The 22176-nt window shown below is 39.4% G+C and overlaps 3 protein-coding genes across 3 annotated transcripts in view; all 3 read left to right on the top strand.

The window, feature by feature from the left end:
- Nucleotides 1-2518, top strand: part of MED13 (mediator complex subunit 13) — a 58067-nt gene extending 55549 nt beyond the window's left edge. Inside the window, exon 30 of the mRNA XM_026861559.1 lies at nucleotides 207-2518. Within this exon, the coding sequence (XP_026717360.1) occupies nucleotides 207-339 (133 nt within the window). The 3' untranslated portion in view covers nucleotides 340-2518. The remainder of the gene's footprint in view (nucleotides 1-206) is intronic.
- INTS2 (integrator complex subunit 2) lies at nucleotides 663-20832 on the top strand. The gene is made up of 24 exons (XM_026861815.1): nucleotides 663-731; nucleotides 2833-2997; nucleotides 3706-3808; nucleotides 4044-4157; nucleotides 4848-4978; nucleotides 5075-5248; nucleotides 5769-5995; nucleotides 6803-6928; nucleotides 7472-7543; nucleotides 7638-7752; nucleotides 8402-8470; nucleotides 8916-9050; nucleotides 9545-9721; nucleotides 10379-10562; nucleotides 11563-11667; nucleotides 12118-12282; nucleotides 12472-12673; nucleotides 13202-13327; nucleotides 14834-15023; nucleotides 15987-16229; nucleotides 17260-17367; nucleotides 18761-18866; nucleotides 19039-19215; nucleotides 20052-20832. The coding sequence occupies exons 1-24, from the start codon at nucleotides 663-665 to the stop codon at nucleotides 20219-20221; spliced, it is 3453 nt and encodes a 1150-aa protein (XP_026717616.1). The 3' UTR covers nucleotides 20222-20832.
- A 1248-nt stretch (nucleotides 20833-22080) lies between these two features.
- Nucleotides 22081-22176, top strand: part of BRIP1 (BRCA1 interacting protein C-terminal helicase 1) — an 87153-nt gene continuing 87057 nt past the window's right edge. Inside the window, exon 1 of the mRNA XM_026861701.1 lies at nucleotides 22081-22121. The gene's annotated coding sequence lies outside the window, so the exon portion shown is untranslated. The remainder of the gene's footprint in view (nucleotides 22122-22176) is intronic.

The raw sequence follows: 22176 nt of genomic DNA, 5'->3' as shown, positions 1-22176 counted from the left end.
TAAGCATAGACAATTAAAATGACAGTTTTCCACTGAAAGTTTAGCTCTGAACTGCTTGCAATAATTCTGAAGCCATGTTATTTCAGAATGTTGACAAACCTATTTTATGTTTTTTAATGCCAAAGAAACTGGATTAGAGTAAATTAGGCCTGTGAAATACTGGTGAGAAAGTCCGTTGGCTTAATGGAAGCTTGTTTGCTTTTCAGGTTTGTTCTGGAACAGTACAATGCACTCTCCTGGCTAACCTGTGATCCTGCAACCCAGGACAGACGGTCGTGTCTCCCAATTCATTTTGTGGTGCTGAATCAGTTGTATAACTTTATTATGAATATGCTGTGATCTTCATCTGAATTTTGCAAGACAAAAATGAGGAAAAGGGATATTTCACTGCAGGACTAAATTATAAATTCTTCTCAGTGCAAGTTGTTTGTGATGGGGTATGAATCTTGTTACTTCCAGCAAATATTGTTTTGACTTGTGAGAGGGGCACCTATTGCCCTACTGTCTTTTGAGTCATTGACTATGGGGGACGCTTTAGAATGATGATCAGAAAGTGTATTATAACATTTTTAGTAGCAAAATTAACCATTTTTCCCCAGCCACAGTATTTGTGAAGAGTAATGAGCCATAGTACCCAGTCATGGTTAATGAATATTAAAAGCATGGAGATGAGAAGAAACATGAGGAACAATAAGTTTCAACCTATGGCTTCAGAACATCAAGATGTTCTTGTATTGGATTATAGTATCTAGTATTCAAAAATGCCTGCATCTCTTATTTATTGTAAGTTTTTAAATGTATAAATTGTCTTATATTTCTTAACCTCTTTTATAAAAATTTTCCTAGAAGGTTTATACTGCCTTCTTGCTTTAAAGCAATTGGTCTAAAATATATGTAATCGTCTTAATTAAAAGTTGCAGTAGGTTGCTTTTAGAGTATTATTTTTTTGTAAGGGGTGGGTGGGGACAGTAAATTTGTATTGTCTTGATGTACAGTTTAATGGGGATAGAGGGGTTAATGTCCATACCATTGTGTGTGGGGGATTTACAGCTAAGCTGTAGTTGCAGAGTACATGTACAGTAATGAAGTTCACTGTGTTTATATAAATTGAAAAGGTACCGGGTCTTACAGCATTTTATATCACACCTTTACAGAGTAACAATGGCAATATATAAGTGATATTGTAGGTGGTTTAACTTGTAGTGAGAATAAAATGAATAAACTCTTCAATTGAAGTTTGTGTTATGGTTCAGGGCTGTGGCTAGATTCTCAGATCTATTTCCAGTATCCAAGTTGTAATATTACAAGAATATCTATTGCTCGTTGTTGTTACCTAGATATTCTTGGCACTGTGGTGATTGTGTTGTGTTCTTCCACATTTGCGAGAAAACATGAATCCGAGGTGGAACACACAGAAAACTCTGATCTTACCCAAAGTCTCCTGTAAGGCTGAAATTTAGCCCAGCTCTAACCATTTTACAAATGCAAAAATAGTCAATCTTGACTTTAAGATTGGTGTGTGTTTAACTAAAATGTGGTGTATATAGATTCTCAGTGAATTCTGGTATTCAGATTTTATTCCACTAGTTAAAAAACAGCACGAAACCCTGAACATTCTCCTTTATCATGTATTTTTGGCACTGTGGTGAAGGTCCCAAGTATCAGTGTATGGCCTTCCCCATTCCCCCTTTTCAGGCTCTGGCTGGGGCATGTGCCAAGGAGGCTTAGCCCTCCCGAAGGAAGGGACTGACAAATCACAAGGCTTTTGTAATCGTCTCCCTCTATCTGCAGTCACACTTTTTTTTTTTTTTTTTTTTTTTTTTTTTTTTTTTCCTCCTCAGTAGTTTCCTTCCTTTCTCTTAGCACATGCCAAATGTCCGATGGTGCTCTAAAATAGCCCCTACGGGTGCTGAAGAGCAACTGCATATGCTTTTTCTGGGGTTCCTCATCTGACTGCCAGATGAAAAACTTAACTCCTGCAGCGCTCATGTGAGCCTGTTGCGATAACCCATGTCCTGGGTCTTAATACTGTCCGTCTCGCTGGTTTAAACCTTTCAAGGAGCAAGTTTTAAGATCCATTTGTGCACCCGCTGTGAATCCTCTACAAAGAATTCGCTTGCATTTACAAAACTTACTGTGTTAATGAAAATCATGTTTCGTAAATGCCAAATACCTGCCTGAGATCATTTTTCATATAAACAGTCTCCTTGAGTCATGTATATACGACATTAGCAACTTTTTTTGGTTTTGTATAAAGAAGTTGTATAATTGGTGATGAAAATTTTCAGTCATTTCTTCACAATAACATGTGTGCAATCAGAACAGCATATTTTGATAAATAGAGTTAAAAACTGGGTCTGTCCATTACTTTAATGGTAATGCACTGCAGGTTAAACAGCACATTATTGTCTTACGGAAGGGTTTGGTTTTTTTTCTCATTTAGCTGAGATTTTTGAAGTGGAAAAGTGCTCCTAAAACTGGAATTTTTAAAGCATATGTCCTTTTTTTTTTTTTTTTTTTTGTTGCTGCTGTTGGAGTGCTGGGCTCACCTGGCCGTTGGTGTTCGTGTCCCTTGATAGTCTCTTACGAAAACCCCGATTTCTGGCAGAGCGACATAAAGGGTTTAGTTGTCTGTGCTGGGGATCTTTTCCCCCCTGTGCTGCCCGGTGGCTGGGGCTGCGCGATGCACCAGTCTGAGAGTGAAAGTTTGATCATCTACTGAATTAAATTTCACTGTGTATTACAGTTACAAGTCTGCTTTGATCATTAGCACGATAGAAGAAATCCCTATAGAAGTACTGTCATCTTTTGATAAAATTTCTGTGTTTGCAGAAACACTTAATAGCTGTTTTTGTTAGGCACAAGCTTGGAGGAGGTAGTGGAGAAAGCATCTTGGTGTCGCAGCTTCAGCACGGGCTGACACTGGAATTTGAACACAGCGATTCGCCTCGTCGGCTTCGTCTCGTACTTAGCGAATTACTAGCAATTATGAATAAGGTAAATTTCTCCATATCTGGATGCTTTTGAGTTTTCCATCAGTGAAAATCCCCTCTGGGTAGGTTGATGGTCTGGTTCTGCTTCTGGTGCTGTTGTTGTGCGTGAGGACGCTTCTCCAGCTTTTAGCTGCTTCGCCAAGACTTAAAACCTCAGTCTGATTGATTGATGGTTTGTGATTAAACTCCTTATGAACCCCGATTCCTAGAGGAATTGTTTCTTCCTCAGAACAAACAAGGGTAATCTTTGCTGATATGATACAGACTCTGTACTGTTATATGCTGTACTGAAATGAAATGTGATTTTGTGATGCATCAGTGCAGAAATCGTATTTGAAAATGAAATTATGACTTCTTTCCATCCAGTTCCTTACTCCTACCTCAGTGTGATATTAGGAACTGTATTTCTCTTACCCTGTCCCTTCGCCCCACCCCAGCATTTTATTTTCCTTGTGTAAACTTCCCGTGGCTTTAGAATTGTCAGGGAGCTATTTTTCTTCAGGAAAGAAGCAACGATACCAGCTGTATGAAAGTATTTCCACTAGTAAATGTTTCTTATTCCAAACACTTTTCTTGCCTGTTCTGTGTTCATAGCTGTACGTTTTTTGACAGTTTTTAATGTGTTCAATCTGCTGAATTTAAAGCCATAGAAGACTGATTAGGCAAATTGCTTCATAAAACCTGTTCAGTGATGATGAATGATGTCTTGTAGGTGTCGGAATCAAATGGAGAGTTTTTTCTGAAATCTTCTGAGCTCTTTGAGAGTCCTGTTTATCTGGAGGAGGCAGCAGATGTTCTCTGCATTTTGCAAGCAGGTGTAGTATTGTGTATTTATAGTGCTTTCTACCTTTTTACAAATGTAAAAAAAGTAACTTTTGGAGCCACTGTGAGTGATTTAAGATTAATCAAGGCTGTCTGGCTCTTTGAAAGAGGGGATAGATCACAGATTGATTTTCCATTCATTGATTTCAGCATGTTATTTAAATGTATATTAAAAGCAAGGTTTTGTATGAAACAGTGTGACTTTTAAACCCCTTTTTTTTTATCCAGAGCTACCATCACTGTTACCGATAGTTGATGTGGCTGAAGCTCTCTTGCACGTTAAAAATGGAGCCTGGTTCCTCTGCCTTCTGGTGGCCAATGTTCCTGATAGCTTTAATGAGGGTGAGTTACAGTTTCTTCTTGTCCAGCTTACTTTTTCTGAAGGTTTGAAATGATGTATAGCACCGTAGTGAATTCTGGGCTAAACCGCATGCCATAAATATTTGAACAGGAGAGCGTTTGGCTTCTGAAATATAATTTGACCTCGTTTATACCTAGAGGTGGTGATGGACTCCCACTCTCATCATGTCGAGTCCCTTTTTTGCAGCCTGCTTGTAGATTCACTGTGTGCATGTCGCAGCTTTTCAGCTGCAGGACACTTACAAAGGCTGACTCAGGTGGTGAATAGACCAGGACTATGAACCTGGTCTAACCTTGCTTAGTTCTTGTCCCTTAGTCTGAGCTTTGTTAGGAGGTGAAAAATTTGTACGGATGGTGCCTGTTTGGCATCCCTTACCTCACAGTGACATTTCAGTCTCCACGGCTGCCAGATGCACAGGTTACGTTAGAGTGTGAGTAATAATTGGATGATGCAAAAATCCATAACGACCCTGTAATTTCTCTGAGGGCAAAGACCATTTTCTTGTTCTGTTCATATGGCGCAGGTCATGCGTTCTCACCCAGACAGGGTTGTGTGGCCCAGCTAATAAATCATAGCGAGCTGAACGGAACGGCTTGGCTTTGTGTGTTTGTGTTTACGTGGCTTTCTGCTGGAAAGGCCACATTTACTTACAGCTCCTGTTGGGTGTTTAGTCTGTAGAGGTTTGATTAAGAACGGTGAACGGCAGGATGAGGAAAGTGCTGGAGGCCGTCGCAGAACAGAAGCACTTCGCCACCTCTGTAAGATGAACCCTTCCCAAGCTCTGAGGGTCCGAGGCATGGTGGTAAGGCTTGTCATTAGTCTGTCACGAGAATCACAATCATGGTCTTTACCTGAGCTTTAAAAAACAGCAAGGATTGAGCCTAAGCATTTTATATAGGTGGAAGAGTGTCATCTACCAGGTCTTGGTGTGGCTTTGACCTTGGATCACACCAAAAATGAATCGTCAGATGATGGAGTGAGCGACCTGGTGTGCTTTGTGAGTGGTTTGCTACTTGGAACAAACGCAAAGGTTCGAACTTGGTTTGGAACTTTTATCCGAAATGGCCAACAGGTATGAAAGTCTTTGAATATTCTGCTCTTAAAAAATATTCCTAAAGCTTGATGTAACTCTTCCGGATGTGAGCACTCATATTTGAATCATATTAAATCCTGTTACATGTCTTGGAGTGACCTTTACAAGACAACCTCTTCTTATGGGACTGTCAGGTCTGTAAATAGTGTCCCTGAAGGCAGCTCTTTGGCTGTTCCTCCGAGAGATTTCCTGGAAACCAGGGAATTGTAAATTCATAATGTTTACCTGACAAATACGTTCACCCTCAGCGTTCACAATAGGAAGTTGCATCTCGATTTGCTTAGTTAGTTCAGTTAGTTAAAGCTTGTGTTTTGATGTAACAAGCTGTTGTAATACTATCCTGTGTTGCCTGTTGCCCTGGTACTGAAAATTGTAATTTCCTTCCCCTCCTCCTTTTTTTTTTTTCCTTGGCTTCATCATTATGGAAGCTCTTATGTAATACATTGTTTGATAGGATGAATATTACATTGTTGTTCTCATCTTTTAACTGCTTACTCAGAGAAAGAGAGATAATATCAGCTCTGTGCTTTGGCAAATGAGGAGGCAGCTGCTCCTGGAGCTCATGGGAATCCTTCCCACGGTTCGCAGCACACACATTGTTGAAGAAGCAGATGTTGATATGGAGCCAAATGTGTCCGTGTATTCAGGACTGAAGGAAGAGCACGTCGTGAAAGCCAGCGCATTGTTACGTCTCTATTGCGCTTTGATGGGAATTGCTGGGCTGAAGTAATGAATGTTTTCATTCTCTGTGGTTTTTTTATTCGTTCTCCGTCCATTTAAAGAGAGGTTGAGAGCTCTGGGCACTCTTAACGTGAGCTGTCTCTTAGTGCCACTGAGTCCTTGGAACAGTCTTGGCAGGACTTGCCAACTTTAGTACTAGGGGAGACCCTTCTCCCATGCTGAGCTGCCCGTTGATGGAAGTTTCTTACCTTTATATTGTAGAAAGCAAATATTATGTAGTGCTAAGGAGACAGGTATGGGTTTTGTTACGACTCTCAGCAAAAAAGTTTATTCATTCTAAAGCTAAACATCTGTTTATCAACTTTGCTGATTTTTTAAAATCTGAAATAATGCAAGAAATGTAGTGCTTTCTTTAATGCTGCAAAATCAGTTCTACTGACTCGTTAAAAGAACTCTAGGCCTGAGTGGTTGGAGCAGCCTGTGGAAGAGAAAGCAGGTGAAAGCTCTAGCAACATACACGACGTGAATGTAGAATTTCTGTTCCTCTGCTTTTACTTTTTAGAGAATGCTAATGTAACATCTTCGTGCATTGTTAGTTTTAATCTGGGTATTTTGTACTAATAGACAAGATTGTATCCTGGGGAAGTTTTCTCATGGTTATCTCTGAACAGAGATTTTTATGTCTTTTAACTTCAAAGAGAATTACCAGTTAATCTTGATGCTCATTTATTGATGGCAACTTGATAAACAGATTAAATAACAGGGAAAAATTAAACTTTAACCGTTGTGACGAGATCAGAAATCACTTTTAAATGAACAGCATGGGGTTTGTTCCTTTTCTGTCCTATTTAGGCCAACTGATGAAGAAGCTGAGCAGCTGCTGCAGCTGATGACCAGCCGGCCTCCTGCAACTCCAGCTGGTGTTCGCTTTGTATCTCTTTCCTTTTGTATGCTTCTGGCCTTCTCCACTCTCGTCAGGTAGTGCTCAGTAAAGGAGGAGCTTTGTAAAGGTGTTAACTGTTTTAGCACCGTTAAGGCAATGACTTTGAGCTGCACGGTTTTTCTTTCCTAATTCTCTATACATATCTCCATATGTTGGTTGAAGGAATTTGTCTCGTGCTATGGTGAGGAAATTGATATTCCACTCTGCTGTCCCATTTATAGCAAATCTTCTGAGAGGGGAGCATCGGCATTAGCTTAGTTTGGAATGGTTTTGGGGGGTTAAAGTTGGCTTTACCAGTTCACTTTTCCATTGAACGTGTTTATGGCTAAATTCTTCAGAGACCCTGTTCAAAAGAGTGGATGTTTAATGGGTGTAGCTTTCTGCTGTGTGGTTCAACAGAGGAAATTGCCTGACAGTTGGACTGAAGTTTGTGCTAAATATCGGTGCTTGTCAGCTGTTTGATGCGAAAGCAAAACTGACAATAAGCATCCTGGTGTAAGATTTTAAAATACTGGTTTTTTTTCTGCTAGAAATAATTTTTTTTTTTTTTTTTTTTTTTTTTTTTTTTTTTTGTGCAGCACCCCAGAACAGGAGCAACTGATGGTAATGTGGCTTAGTTGGATGATAAAGGAGGAAGCTTACTTTGAAAGGTGAGAGCAGGCTTCTTTTGTATTTAATGATTCCAGTAATCTCACATTTACTCATGTCCAGTTGGAAATTAACTCTTCCTTGTCTTATCATTAGCATTTCTGGTGTGTCTGCTTCTTTTGGAGAGATGCTTCTCTTGGTGGCCATGTATTTCCATAGTAATCAGCTCAGTGCTATCATTGATTTGGTCTGCTCCACCTTGGGAATGAAGGTAAATCCTAATTTCTAGCACATGCATTCCTCTGTTAAAATTAACTTTTTACTCTGTGTTTAGGTTCTTGTCTTTACTTCAGTTTTGATATCAAGAACTTTGGTTTTGTCAATATACTTAAAGCAATTATAAAGTAAAAAAAAGGGATAGCTAACTAAATTAGTTCCTCTAGAAAAACATTAAACTTTGCATACCTCTTGATACGTTATGATAAAAGTATCTTCAACAAGTGCTGAATTGCTGAAATTATTATTTTCAAGAAATGAACTTTTTTAGACTAACTGAAGTACTACCTAAACCGAGCTGCAAACTTTAAAATAGTTTAAAGAAATATCTATATATGTAAGAATTAATTTCTGAAAATTACTGAGGGAGACTTGTCTTCAGTTTGCTATCACGAAAAGTATCTCATCAAATGTAAAAGGTGAGTAGGTAGTTTGTAGGATAAGGAAGACGTAGAGTGATGAACTAGTGACATTTGAAAATATTTTTGGTTTGCATTTGAAGTATAGATGTCAATGTTTTCCTGGTATCCCAGTGAAGACAAGTTTAAAAAGCTTAAAAATTAACGGTTTATAAGATAAATTCGCAGTACTTTGAATAAGAAAGCTAGAACTTAAAATTAAGAGTACTTTGTTCTTTGTTTCAGATTGTTATTAAACCCAGCTCACTCAGCAGAATGAAGACAATCTTCACACAGGAGATTTTCACTGAACAGGTATTTTAAGCCTAGGTCTTTTTTTTTTTTTCTTGTCTTTTTTTCTTTCTTGTCCTCTCATTTCTTCTGTAATTGCTTCAGTTTGACCTACAAGAATTCAAGCCCTGCTGGTACTGAAGAGCCTTGACTCTTTCTTTTTGTACGCTGCTCTGATTATACTTTTTGAGCACTTGACTTTGTTAAATAATGAGGAAGCGAAGGAGACGAATTGTCCACTGTGAAATTGTTTTCTGCAGTAGCAGGAATTTTTCACAAATGTAAGTGTGCTACAGTTTCACACATACTGTATTAAGCTACATAAAAATGCTCTTCAGCTTCCAGCCAACCAAAACCAAATAAATGCCAGAAGGAATGTATCTCGTGTGACTTTGTCACCTTGTGCTTATGCGTTGTGATAAGTTGAATATTTGTGGTATTTTTCTTGTTAACGATAACTTCCCTTTAGGTTGTTACGGCCCACGCAGTTCGTGTGCCTGTTACAGGCAATCTCAGTGCCAACATTACTGGGTTTTTACCTATTCACTGCATTTACCAGCTTTTAAAAAGTCGATCATTCACCAAGCACAAAGTATCCATTAAGGTATGACTTTCATTTTATTTCTGTTCATTCTTTTGAATGCTAGGTTTTGCAGGCTGGTGTTTGGGTGGTTTTTTTTTGTTTATGAACAGAATTCTTGATGAATCTTAGACCCTATTACCTATAGTGATTTAAGAAGGAACTGTGTATTAAGTTAGGGTACTCAGTTTTAGCTCTGTAATCCAAAACCCACAACTTAGTGAACTTAAAAATAATGAGAAAGTTCTCTCTCTCACTCTGTCTGAGGTTAATAAAATGGCAGTTGGAATGATATTTCCAGCCAGGACGAGTTTTATTGGTGGGTATATGCAGAACAGGGTCCAGGATACCCAGTTTATGACCAGGCCCAACTCCAAACTGGTATTAACGCTTTCCAAAGTCAAAGCCTCATCAGTTACTTTTTTTTTTTGTAACCAGTTAAAATGGGATGTGCTTGCAGACAAGAAAAATTGCCCTCAGCTCTGAAACTGAAGATGTAATGGCATGGTTTTTTCTAGGACTGGATCTATCGGCAGCTCTGTGAAACGACCACTCCACTCCATCCTCAGTTGCTTCCTCTTATTGATGTCTACATTAACTCTATCCTTACTCCTGCATCTAAATCCAACCCAGAGGCCACAAATCAGCCTGTCACGGAACAGGAGATACTGAATGTTTTTCAAGGACTCTCTGGGGTAAATCATTTGCTTCTTTCACGTACTTTAATGCGAACACGTGGTTTAGTATTTGGTATTTATACAGTGCAGATCCTGTAAGTTGTCTCACTTTTTGTCTTTAATACCTGTACAGTAAACTGTGTCCTACTGCAGTGATAGTCATGTATTTTAAATTCAATCTTGTTAGTGCTACTCAGATTTTTAGCAAGATTGCTATTTGCCCCTGTTTTGCCCTTTTCCTTGGGAACTCACCATCTCACGCTGTTAAAAATGCAAAGAAAAGCACTTCATGGATTTAAAAGTCAAAAATTATACAAATCCTATGTAAACGCCTCGTATAATTTTTGTACTGACTTGGTCTCGTTAGATAAAAATACTGTTTAACTGAAGCGGTCTAGCTGGTTTTGAAAGAAGCATTTTCGTTTGGATAGAATTATGCAAATGGTCACTTGGACACATGTAGAATGAGCAGCAAGCATTGTCTTGCATTGGAATCCTGGGATTACTCCTTATTAGTGTCCCAGATACCAAAAATCCATTTTATGTTCGAAGCTCATTTTTTTAAAAGAAAAAAAAAAAAAAAAGAAAAGGTCCCCTGCAGCTTTCAGTTTGGTCCTCATAAGGCTTGATATTTTTGTACAAGGCTTACTGCCTTATTTTTCTTCATATTTGCAGGTAAATCCAAATTTTTGTTCTCAAGAATCAGGAATGCAACATGACCTTTGTATGTGGTTTTATGTACAGGGAGAAAATACTCGTCTCACTCAACGGTACAGCATCACAACACAATTGCTTGTCCTCTACTATGTCCTGTCGTATGAAGAAGCACTTCTGGCAAACACAAAGACACTAGGTACATGTGAGTGCATCAGTGGAAGACAGATTCACTGAAAATTAGATGCAGAGAGAGGAATTCTTGCAATAACCAGAATTCACGTGGCTGTCAGATTCAGGCACAGCATAAAAAGTTTAGATTGTCATAATAAATGCAGCATCGCTGTAGAAATTCAGGAGATAAAGTTTCTGCTAAAACTGTGTAGTTGAGTGATTTGTTTTCCAGATGAAAAAAGGTCCAAAGTAGCCAAAAAGTTGCCAGAAATGTTTATAACCATCTAATAAATAGAGCAACAGTTAAGAAAGTCGTCTTAATTACCTCAGATCTTCATTTATCCATGTGTCATCAAACTTGCACACACATTTCTTTGGGTTTGCAATTTTGTGGTTGACAATACTGAATAATCCCTTTTCACCTTTGAAACTGAGACTTTAAATCAATTCTAGAAGAATGTTACGTAGTTTATTAACAGAGTTGAATTCCAGTGCAAACACAGTGTTTGTATCTGGTGGGTGTTTTTACCTGCCCTTTTTAGGGTGCAAAACTTCGGCATTCATCAGTGCTGTTTTCTTCATGCTATTCAAGAAGGGGTGAAATAAAATCAGTTACGGTTCTTCCTGCATTTATAACTTCCACCTCGCTACAGGGTGTTGTGTGTGCCAACAGTTTGAATTCTGTGTACCAACTGCTGTCTTTTTTTAAAAATAAAAAACCTTGAATAACGAAAGTGCAGATTTGAGCTATGATCTCAAAATCAGTTGGTTTTATCAAAGACACTATGGAGATCTTGTGTACAAATCTAAATGCCGTGAAAATCTTTACCTGGAAATGTTCACAGAAATGGTTTCCTGAAGAGCTTAATTTAATACTTTAACAGGAATGAGGTGTGTTATTTGGGATTTTCTCTCTTTTACGTGGATAACAGAGCCAATTGTTTACATTTTCTTTATTCATTCAGCTGGGGAAATAAATTTTTTACAACTGTAACTTGTTATTCGTGGTTTCTTGTCGTGTTCCCTTACAGCTGCCATGCAGAAAAAACCCAAATCCTACTCTTCAGCGTTAATGGATCAGATTCCCATCAAGTACCTCATCCGGCAGGCACAAGGGCTGCAGCAGGAACTGGGAGGTATATCACTGTGTGAACGTCTCATGCACGAAGAAGGAAGGCTAAGTGTGTTTCCAGCTCTGTGGCTATCGTCTGTTTTGTGGTGTGCCTTCCTTTCTTTTAAAACCCGGCAGTAGTAATTAGTGAGATCACAGATATGTTTGAAGAGTTATAGTCAAAGTTTGAGGAAGGCAGTTCTTTGCTAGGGTAGGTTTCAGAGTAGGAATTGCTGGAGGATTTCTGGTTATGCCAGACTGAGTTTAAGAGTTACTATAGGGTCCTCCCACCTTTCCAAAAGGTAACTTTTCCTTTCTGTTGGAGTTAAGAATATCAGGCTAGGAACATGCAAGCTCACTGAACTTCTTGGGGGTGATTCAGCTAAGGTCTGTTGTTGAAATGACAGGCACAGATACATTCAGGCGAAAAATGTGGCTGCTTAAATCTAAGATGTATATTTTAATACCCCTAAAGGTTTGCATTCTGCACTGTTACGCCTTCTTGCAACTAACTACCCACACCTCTGCATTGTGGAAGACTGGATCTGCGAGGAACAGATCACGGGCACTGATGCCTTACTGAGGAGGATGCTTCTGACAAACATTGCGAAGAATCACTCGCCCAAACAGCTCCAGGAAGGTAAATTACTTCCTGTGAAGTAAGCAGAGTTCTTTCCAAATTGGTTGGAATAGAGTGGATTTGGAAGTGTGTGGCCCTTTAATTCATTTTGATCATCCTGCATTTGTATAATGAACAGGTTTTGCTGCCAAGTCAGAAAAAATGTCAGAAGTCCAGTTTTACCAAGATCCCATTGTCTTTATTTTATAGCATTTTCCATGCTGCCAGGAAATCATACCCAGCTGATGCAGATCTTAGAACATTTAACACTTCTCTCAGCTGGTGAATTGATCCCATATGCAGAAGTATTGACATCGAATATGAATTGCTTGCTGAATGCTGGAGTCCCTCGGAGGATTCTTCAGACTGTCAATAAACTTTGGATGGTTCTTAACACTGTGATGCCAAGAAGGTAGGCTCCAAATACTGTTTAATTTGTTGTTGCAGATAGGTGGAATGCCACTTTCAAAACTAATGACACGGTGCCTTTGCCTGGGAAACTGGAGGTTCTTACTGAATAAAATACGTTGCAGCCGCATTCCTTTTTGCTTTGTTGAAATTTTTAACCTTTGCATTTAAAACAGAAGGTACTTGTTATTCTCAGGGGAAAGGAAGTCACCAGTTTGCTTAAAATACAGGTTTTGCCTGTGTTGTTTATGACAAATCACTGACGAAACACAAAATGGCTCCAGTAAGTCCGTACATTTTCTCAGGAAGTGGATGCTCTATTGCAGTGAAAACAGTTTGGTTGCTGTAATTCTGGTGAGTGTACGTTAACTCTGTGGTGGTTAACTTCAAGGGCTGCAAATGAAATAGGGAAGTTTTGTTCCTTGATAGGCTTAGAAAAATCCGGCTGAGATAAGTGAGTGTCCAGATGCCTATGTGGTCCTTTTTCTCAGACTATCTATTAAAAAAAACAATAAAAATAATCTCATTTTAGGTTGTGGGTGATGACTGTTAATGCTCTACAGCCTTCAGTAAAAATAGTCCGACAGCAGATATACACCCAGAACGATCTGATGATCGATCCTTTGATTGTACTAAGATGTGATCAGCGAGTTCATAGGTAAGCATCTCCCTGCTTTAGTGGGATGTTCTGTGGTACTTACCTTGATAGACGCTAAACGTAAAGGTGTCTGCTTTTTTCTACACGAAAACTTGTAAAAGCTTTCAGTACTTCACAACATATTTTCAAACTAATCGTAAGAGCTTGTAAGTTCCATCTTTTTTGTATTAAGCTGCTTGGTCTGAGGACTGAGCCAGCTGTGCGTGCTGTTCCTGCGTGTCATACTGGCCAGCCGAGTGTCTCGTTGGACAACCTCACACCCAGTTCTGTTTTGGAAACTGGGATTTGTACATAGGTCGTCCATTTTAGACTTGCGTGTCTGAATTTGTTCTAAGTAGACGCTGCAGCAGCGTGCTTAAAATGGCTGCTGCCACATGGTGGTGGTGGTGGTTGAGGTTGGAGCTGTAACACCCCTCACTGCGCGCTGTCTCTTGCAGTCCCTCGTGGGCCTGTAGGTGTTCCATCTTTCTGCGTGACAGCTTCTGCCACTGGGTGCTTGATGGATGTGACAAAGGTAGATTTGCTTAATTTCCCCAGAAAGTCTTTTAGTAGTACTTAGAAATTAGTTCCTCTAGATGTCAGTGATGACAGAGGAGGATGTGTAATACTGCTTTATGGCTCTGATGCAGAAGAATAAGCTGAGAATTTAAGTAGTGAAAATGATCATAATCGATAGCAACAAACCAACTTTGAAGGAGAATAGGAAATAATGCAAACAAGAAGCCAGAATTTGTAAATTATACCTTTGCTTTTTCATAGTAATGAAGAAATTGCATCTGTTATTCTAAAAAGATACAGTTAATCATTTTAAATGTACTTTAGCCCCCAGCTTTATTCCATGTGTATTCTTTTTCACGTTTTCTGTCAGCTGCGATTTATTTTCCCCCTTTTTTATTATCCTTTTGTTCGTAATAAATGGCTAATAGTCAACTTGATTTGTTCTTTTTGCTCTTGTTTGTATGCATCTGTCCCCCCTTGCCTTTTAGCAAGTTTCCATGGATGACATCTTTAATCCCCAACCCGTAGGTGAAATATTTAAATGTATGTCCCTTTCAGCCCTGGATGCAAATTGAAACTCCTACGTTTCTAAAACTGTTAGGGAGATTTATAACGCAATGTGATTTGAAAACTACCATCTTAGTATTGTGGAAGCAGTTCAGAGCTTGTCTGCCTTGTTTTTTTCCCCATCATTCAGATAATTATTTTCTTTTCATGTGCAGCCAACACTTTTTGGGTTTCCTCTCTTGATCAGAAATTAGTGTCTTCTGATTTTGTAGAGTGTCTGCATACATGTGTGTGCAATGAGAGAGGTAGGACTGAATGGCGGGCCAGCAGAAGGGATTGTCACCTTTAGTATTTGGCCGTGTTAGGGGAAAAAAGCTTTAGTAGGAACCAGACTACAACCAAAGGAACCTTTGAGGAGTGCTTTAGCTTTGTTCGTATTATTGCTGCCTTACTGTCCTGCCTACTGAAATCCCTTTATTTTACGATGTGTTCCCGTATCAGGAGTCCTCCTCTGATGGATATAACTTTGCACATGTTGAATGGCTATCTTCTTGCTTCAAAAGCTTACCTCAATTCTCACCTAAAAGAAACGGCAGAGCAGGACATTAGGCCATCCCAAAACAACACAATGGGTCCAGAGGCCCCAGAAGTTACAAGGGAAGAATTAAAAAATGCATTGCTTGCTGCTCAGGTAAGGGGGAAGAGATGGATATTAAGTGATGTGAGGAAAGACAGTGATAAAACAGAAATACAGAAACAGGAAATTAAAAAAGGAGACGTTTTAACTTCTTTTTTTTACCAACTTTTTTTTTACCAACTTATGTTACCAGGAAAAAGAAAACAGCCTCTGTATTCAGATTGTTAAATATTTTCAGTCTTCTGTTTTCTAGTCTGAAGCATTGTGTTGGTGAACTGCTTTGATAGTGTTTTTTTTCTGTTAGAAGAGTTTTGCTTACCAGCCCTTTTGCCTCGTTGCTTGTGTTATCCAGAGGCTCTTTCTGTACTTAGATTTGGAGCAGTAAAACACGAATAAGTGTGGCAGAGTTATGCATGATCGTTTGAACTGTTATTTAAAAGAAGCAGCCAGTATTGTCAAGTGTGAGGCTGAAGAATGGTTAACTTCCTTAGTTTTAACATTATGGGAATTCTTGAGTAATCCTGTTTCGCAGACAGTCTCTTCTTACCTCTGGAAGAATGTCACATATCGTCCCTATTAGAACATGATTTTTGAGTTAATAGGGGGTTTTATATTTAAATGAGTAGTGTAGTCTCCCTTGAATACTGTGAATTGCATGACCACGGGTTTATTTTGTATGATCTCGATGCTTTAAGGAACCTTTGGGTATTTATTTTGAAACAATACAGGGTTCTGCTGAATTTACTCTTTTGATCTGTGATTATGATCTGTTGGATTTAAGCTTTTTTTAATTTGAGTCTTGATTCGAATAAAGTAATGGGGCTTTTTTATTCATGTTCTGCAGGATTTGTGTGTCTTGAACTGAGTTGATTTTATTCTATATAAAAAACCCCTATAGCTGGAAGTTCTAGCCACCTTACAGTCTTCCGTTTCTTAAATTGTCATTACTTTGTATTTGATTTTTTTTACTTTCACTGGGGGTTTTTACCCATGTTCTGTTGCTTATTTTCTTCACAGGACAGTGCTGCTGTGCAGATACTTCTAGAGATCTGCTTACCTACAGAAGAAGAGAAAACCCAGAGCAGTAATACCCACAGTTTGCTGAAGAGTGTTCATAATCCCACAGGCCCTAAGAGCCCTGAACTAGAAGAAGAAGATAGTTTGCTGTGTAATCTTCGAGAGGTCCAGTGTCTGATCTGCTGTCTACTGCACCAGATGTATATAGCTGATCCCAACATAGTCAAACTAGTTCATTTCCAGGTCTGCTTTGCACTGTTTTAGTTCTTTCATGGTTCCTCTGGTTAAGAAAGAGCCAAATGAAGTGGTCAAAAGATGTTGAACGCTGTTGTTGTGTTCCTCAGAATTGTAGCGGCCCGCTTTTCTGCTTCCCATCTCGCCAAATTGTAGCACCTACGTTTCCTCCATATTTCAGTGCTTGGACTCTGTGTTGCAGCCGAGAAGGGAGCACCTAAACTATGCCTGTTCCTCATCATAAAACACGTGATTTGTTTGTGCCTCTGCCCTTTTTTATACCGAAACAGTTTGTCCATTCTAGGCCAGGGAAAACTGGCCCAATCATCTTATAATTACTTGTTCCACATCTTTTGTGGGTTACTTTTTTCTGGCCATGTTTTTAAATTTGTATACCCATTATTCAAAACTGTAATTTGGCTTCAGATGTAAACATCTTCTTATCTTTCCTTTTTGTTAAGGCACAATTTATCTCTTTGGAGTGGAAGGAGAAAGGTTGCCCCTGCCAAAGCAGCTGTGCACCTTCAAAAAAAAAAAAAAAGAAGAGGGGAAAGATCAGTACATTTTTTAATATAAATGTGGTTTTAGTGCGTGTTAAATTGCTCGTTGCCAGATGGCAGTCTCTTCAAAAGGAGTTAATTTGCCTTGACCTGGAACTGATTAAGTGCTAAAAAAGTCATAATGGTGCAGTCCTGAATTAAGCAAGTTGGGGCCTATGGTGAATTTTGGAACAGAGGGGAAAGACAGAGAAAGGAAGGGTCACTGCAGCCTGGTTCAGTTGAGGGAGTGCAGGGGGAGTGTGTATGCAGAGAATACATTTGAGTATTGAGATAAAGAACTGATTCAGACCCTGGGTTCGTCACCCAGCCTGCCTTCTTGTTGCCTTGGGATACAGGTCTGTTGCTTATAATTCTGAACAAAAGAGATTTACAAGTTTTGAAAGTTTTGAAAAAAGCATTAACGCAAATCTATTTTAAAATCTTAATCGAAACAGATTTTTTCAAACGCCTTTGACATATCTGATTTCTTAATCGCACAGGGTTATCCATGTGAGCTTCTGGCACTGACAGTGGCGGGGATTCCATCGATGCACATCTGTCTGGATTTTATCCCGGAGCTCATTGCCCAGCCTGAACTTGAAAAACAGGTACTGTACAGTCATCTAGTTTGAGAATCACTGTGGGTAGTTAACCCTGGTGAAGTATTGGTTAAGGGGAGAAAACAAAAGCATCACTGAAAAAAAGTCCATGTTCTAACCTGCGTAGGATATTAAGGTAGTGTCTGTAGCACTTCTACCTTAAATTAAATCCTGGCCTTTAAATCCCTTTCGGACAGGGATTGTGACAGCTCCCCTTGCATATCTCTGTACACTTGTTCAGGAAATACTCATGGGTTCCAATATTGCCTTCAAGAACATGAATAAAAACACTTTTTCAGTAATGACTTTCATTCATTCTTTATGTTGAGTTGAAATCAGTTGGCAAAAGTTTTGCCTACTTAAGTTTTTATCGGCAGGATACTTCATAGCTGCAGGAACTTCTGTGAAGATTTAAATTCTGAAAACCTTTTGTGCATAGATCGTAGAACAGATGAAGCAGCCGTAAGATCAAAATTTTATCCATTCCCATGAAAATCTTGACTGCTAAGTCTTTTTCCAGGGAATATTACTACTGTTTTTTGAAGAAGGCTTGGGACAAGTCTGTAAGGCATGTATTTCTAAATCAATTTAAATTTCTCCTTTGCCAGTTGTCTTACCAATTCTTTCCCTGGTCTGACTGCAAGAGCAGAGCCTGCTGGAATGCCATGCACGGCTTTCCTCAGAGTTCTGCTATTTCAGTCTGAAGAGTGGTGGTTTTTCCTCACTGCAAGCTCAGCAAAGAGGGAGTCAGGAGTTTGATTTGGAAATGTTTCACTGATGATTATGAAAAACATTCTCATTTTGAAATGTTTCTCCTGATGATTATGAAAAACAATGTCAATTAATCGTTTATTATTACTTTCTAAAGCAATTGGTAGACCCTGATTTAGTCTACCCTGACAAGGGGAGATTACATATTCGGGTAGTTGTAGGTAACTGAAATTCGTTGGACTAAAGATTCTTTTGTTTTCTATATCAAGCCAACTTTGTAGTTGCTGTTATTTAATCCCTTCTCAAATATCGAGCTACTGCTGATGAGAAGACACTCAACTGAAGTTAAAACTAGAGCACATCGGACCTTAAACAGCTGTTACAAGGGTTATATTGTAAATTATGTGTTGCTTTGTTGCTCATCCTTAATGTCGGAACAAATTGTGCCTGGGGGGGAAATTCTCAAACACTAATACTGGTGCTTTGATTTGTGTTAAGTGTGTGTGAGCTTTTTTCTTAATGTCAACAGAAAAAAATTAACTGTTAAGGCTTCTCTGGCTTTAATTTCCTCACTGGTAAAATAGAGAATATTTACTAACTCATAAGTTATGTGAAGAGCTTTGGATAGAAAGTTCAAAGCAGTCTGTAACTTTGTGGCTTGTTTCTCTTTTGCCTTTCACCTACTTAACAGATATTTGCCATCCAGTTACTTTCCTTTTTGTGTATCCAGTATGCGCTACCTAAATCTCTCAGCGTGGCTCGTTTAGCTATCAACGTGATGGGAACCCTGCTCACGGGTAAGCGCTCCACCAAGCCCTAGATACATTATTGTGTAAATGAGAATCATTTGTCAAGGCTGAGTGCAGTGTTGTCTCAATGCCACTATGTTAATTAGAATTGTAAGAGTAACAACAATTTTCGACTGGATTTTTGTAATAATTCCTTTTTATTTAACCTTTTCCTTGATAGTTTTAACCCAGTCGAAGCGCTATGCTTTTTTTATGCCAACTCTGCCTTGTTTGGTGTCATTCTGCCAAGCCTTTCCTCCTTTATATGAGGACATTATGTCTCTGCTGATACAAATAGGACAAGTTTGTGCCTCTGATGTTGCTACACAGACAAGAGACTTTGACCCAATTATCACACGTAAGTACCTTGTATTTCAAAAGTAATGTCATGGTCCCAGGGAGAAAATTATGTTAATGTTTCAAAAGTTTGAGTGTAGTTGGAATGCAGCGTGAAGTTTACTGCTGTTGTCTTGTAAATATAGAAGGAATAGGGATAGGTGGGTTTACTGGGTTGGAGGAGAGAGTTTAGAGGCTGAAGGGGCTGAAAGTACTCCTTTTATTAACCTTCGTACCGCCTGCCTTCTGTTTTATTTCCCTGCTTGTCTCGTTTTGAGATGGACCCCTGCATGCAAGTGTTGTGCATAGAATTGTGCATCATAGGCTGAGGATTAAAGGTGTGAGCAAAGGCCATTGGCTTTTGGGAAGACAAGGACATTTCAACCCCTCAACTGAGGCATAATGGCCTTATAAATTTTCCTAATCTGTTGGAAATGCAAAGTCAAATGAGCTACCTGAAGTCTTACACGTGATGTGGCGTGGCTGGGTAAAGATACAGTGATTGTATGAACACAGGTGAACTGTTTTAAGTTCTTGAGCATGTTTTTGTCTTTTTTTTGTGTGTGTAAAGACAAATACTCTCTTCATGAGATACAAGGTTCCCCGATGCTAGGGTATTTATGTTAAAAGAAGTAAGAGGGAATATAAAAAACCCCAAAGGACTCAGATATAAGTAAATGAAAAAGAAATGTAGTTTCTCTTGAAAGAATCTGTGGAGTTAAGCCCGGTGCATGAAATAACGATGGCTTCAATTTGTAATTTCACAGCATACATGTTTGTGTTACGGATGTAATATAACCGTTTAAAAAAATTAATAATTATTTAGATGTATTTTGCTTTTTCTATTTATTTTTCTAGGTCTTCAGCAGCTAAAGGACAAACCACATGAAGTGTCAGGACTTTGTAAAGATTCATCTAACAAAAGTTATTCAAGGGACATTGCAAGCATGGACCCTGATGTTCGGTTATGCCAGTGTGTTGAAAATACTATCATTGAAATAATTAACATGAGTGTAAGTGGAGTTTAGGAAGAACACAAATGAAATTGTACTGTAGCTAGTCCCACGGTCTGTGGTGCCTGAATTTGGAGAAAGCTGCGCAAGTGGACTGAGGAACTGGAGCACAAGAAGTCCGTGTTCTTCCTTCATTCAATTCAGTTACGGCTGAAAAGAAAAGAATTCTTTAAAGAGGTTTACGTTAACTTTTGAGGCTGATGGGGTCAGTAAGTAATTTCCAATAAAACTGAGTGTGATTTTCAGGCCTGCTCAGTTTCTGAAGTGATGCAGCAATGCACCTGAAAGGGTGTTTTAACACTGTGAAAAGTAATTAATTTGTTGAGCAAACAACAAAATGATGGGTAAGAAAAATTTGGGATTGGAGTGCTTTGCCTAAGTTAAATGAACTGTGGTTCCAGAGCCTTACAGAGCAAGGTGGAATAAAATGCTCCAAGCAAGACTTGAAATCAAGTGGTGTAAGTAACTTGCACCATCATATTGAGTACTAAGAGAATGCTTTAACCTTTTTTTTTTTTTCTGTCTTGCAAACTTATTGGTCAAAATTTAAGTTCATGAGATCAGGAACTTCATTTAAAGATCAACCAGCCTTCCATTAAAAGTTTGAAACTGATCAAAAGTTTCTTCAAAAAAAATGTACTAGTACTACAGAATGAGCTGTGTAAATGGGATTTTTAAAGAATATGTATTTTTCATGCAGCTCGGATGGTATTTAGTATTTTTTAACATTACTTAGTTTAAAAGAGATGAGAAAGGCTTCAGGAAATAAGTGCAGAGGTATCTTGTCATCGGGATAAGCTTAAAAAAAAAGATGTGAGTGTTGGGGGTGACTGTGAAGCTAAATTTCCCTGTAATGGAAGAAGGAGTGACAGATTTCAGCCATCCCAGAGCGGTTTCATGCAGCTCAGTGGACAAGAAGGCTGAATGCTTTGTGCTTCGTGCATGAAGTTGGTTGGTTGTTCCTCCACAAAAGCTGCAGGATTTAGCCTCGACAGCTGTGTCCTGTGCCATTGCAGAAGGGGGGGTATGGTGCAATATTTGGGAGTTTCTTGAAGGTTGCACAACCTCTTTACGCGAGGCAGCACATGCTTTTGTGGCAGAGAAAGAAGATTAATGTTTGGCTGTTGTGCCAGAAGTGAACGTAGTGCTTCGACACACTTGAATCGCTACACTTGTCAAAAGATCCCTTACTTTTTTTTCTTAAATGACAGCATCCAGGGTCCTTAAAGAACTAAAATATTTTTCAGTCAAAAGCAGTTTAGCAGAAATTAATGGTCTGATTCTTGGGAGAATCTTGCCCAGCTTGTCTTCTGCCCGTGTTGGGCAGTGATGGAGGAAGGCTGACAGTGAATCGCCACACACACTTGGGTTGGCATTCTGGGACTGCCAGCGTGCTGTAACCGTCCCTCAACAGCAGCTGGCTACCCAGTCTATTGTTGTCATCTCGATGTAAAGTATGTAAATAGTATAAATGTATGTTGTTGGGGTTTTTTTTTGTTCTCTTCTGTTCTACGTGTAATTTTATATGCCGTAGTAGTATTTAAATTAAAAAAAAAAAAAGAAAAAAGAAAAAAGCAGCGTATGAGTTAATTTCGCAGGGGGTTGCCTGATGTGAAGTTTGCTGGATTCGTGACCTGAGGGGGCTCCCTCCGCACACGAGGCCGCCGCTCCCCGCGATATCTAAAACCCGCTGCTTAAAACTTTTTTGTCGATAACCTTTCCCCTAGGGGAAACGCGCGGTTGCCTAGCAACTAGCGCAACCCGGAAGCTAGCAAAGCCCTCCGTGATTGGTTCTAGCGGCGGGGGTGGGGGCAGCGCAGTCTGCCGTTTGCTGATTGGCGGCTGCAGGCCCCTTCCTGTCAGCTGATTGGCGCCGGGGCGGAGGCGGGAAGGACGGACGCTGGAGGGGCCGCAGGTGCGCGGCCGCGTGGCGCCGCTCGTCGCCTTCCGCGGGGCGCGGCTGTGAGGGG

This window comes from Athene cunicularia (assembly GCF_003259725.1).
Source record: "Athene cunicularia isolate RWA chromosome 19 unlocalized genomic scaffold, athCun1 chr19_part1, whole genome shotgun sequence".
NCBI lineage: Eukaryota > Metazoa > Chordata > Aves > Strigiformes > Strigidae > Athene > Athene cunicularia.
This window is presented reverse-complemented; position numbering and strand designations above follow the sequence as displayed.

What these genes read in the sequence shown, in the direction of transcription:
- INTS2 (XM_026861815.1), top strand. Translation starts at nt 663, where the DNA reads ATGGAGATGAGAAGAAACATGAGGAACAATAAGTTTCAACCTATGGCT. An exon ending in CAGAACATCAAGATGTTCTT is followed by an intron (nt 732 to 2,832) that starts GTATTGGATTAT and finishes CTGTGTTTGCAG; the next exon opens with AAACACTTAATAGCTGTTTT. An exon ending in GCTGCAGCAGGAACTGGGAG is followed by an intron (nt 11,668 to 12,117) that starts GTATATCACTGT and finishes ATACCCCTAAAG; the next exon opens with GTTTGCATTCTGCACTGTTA.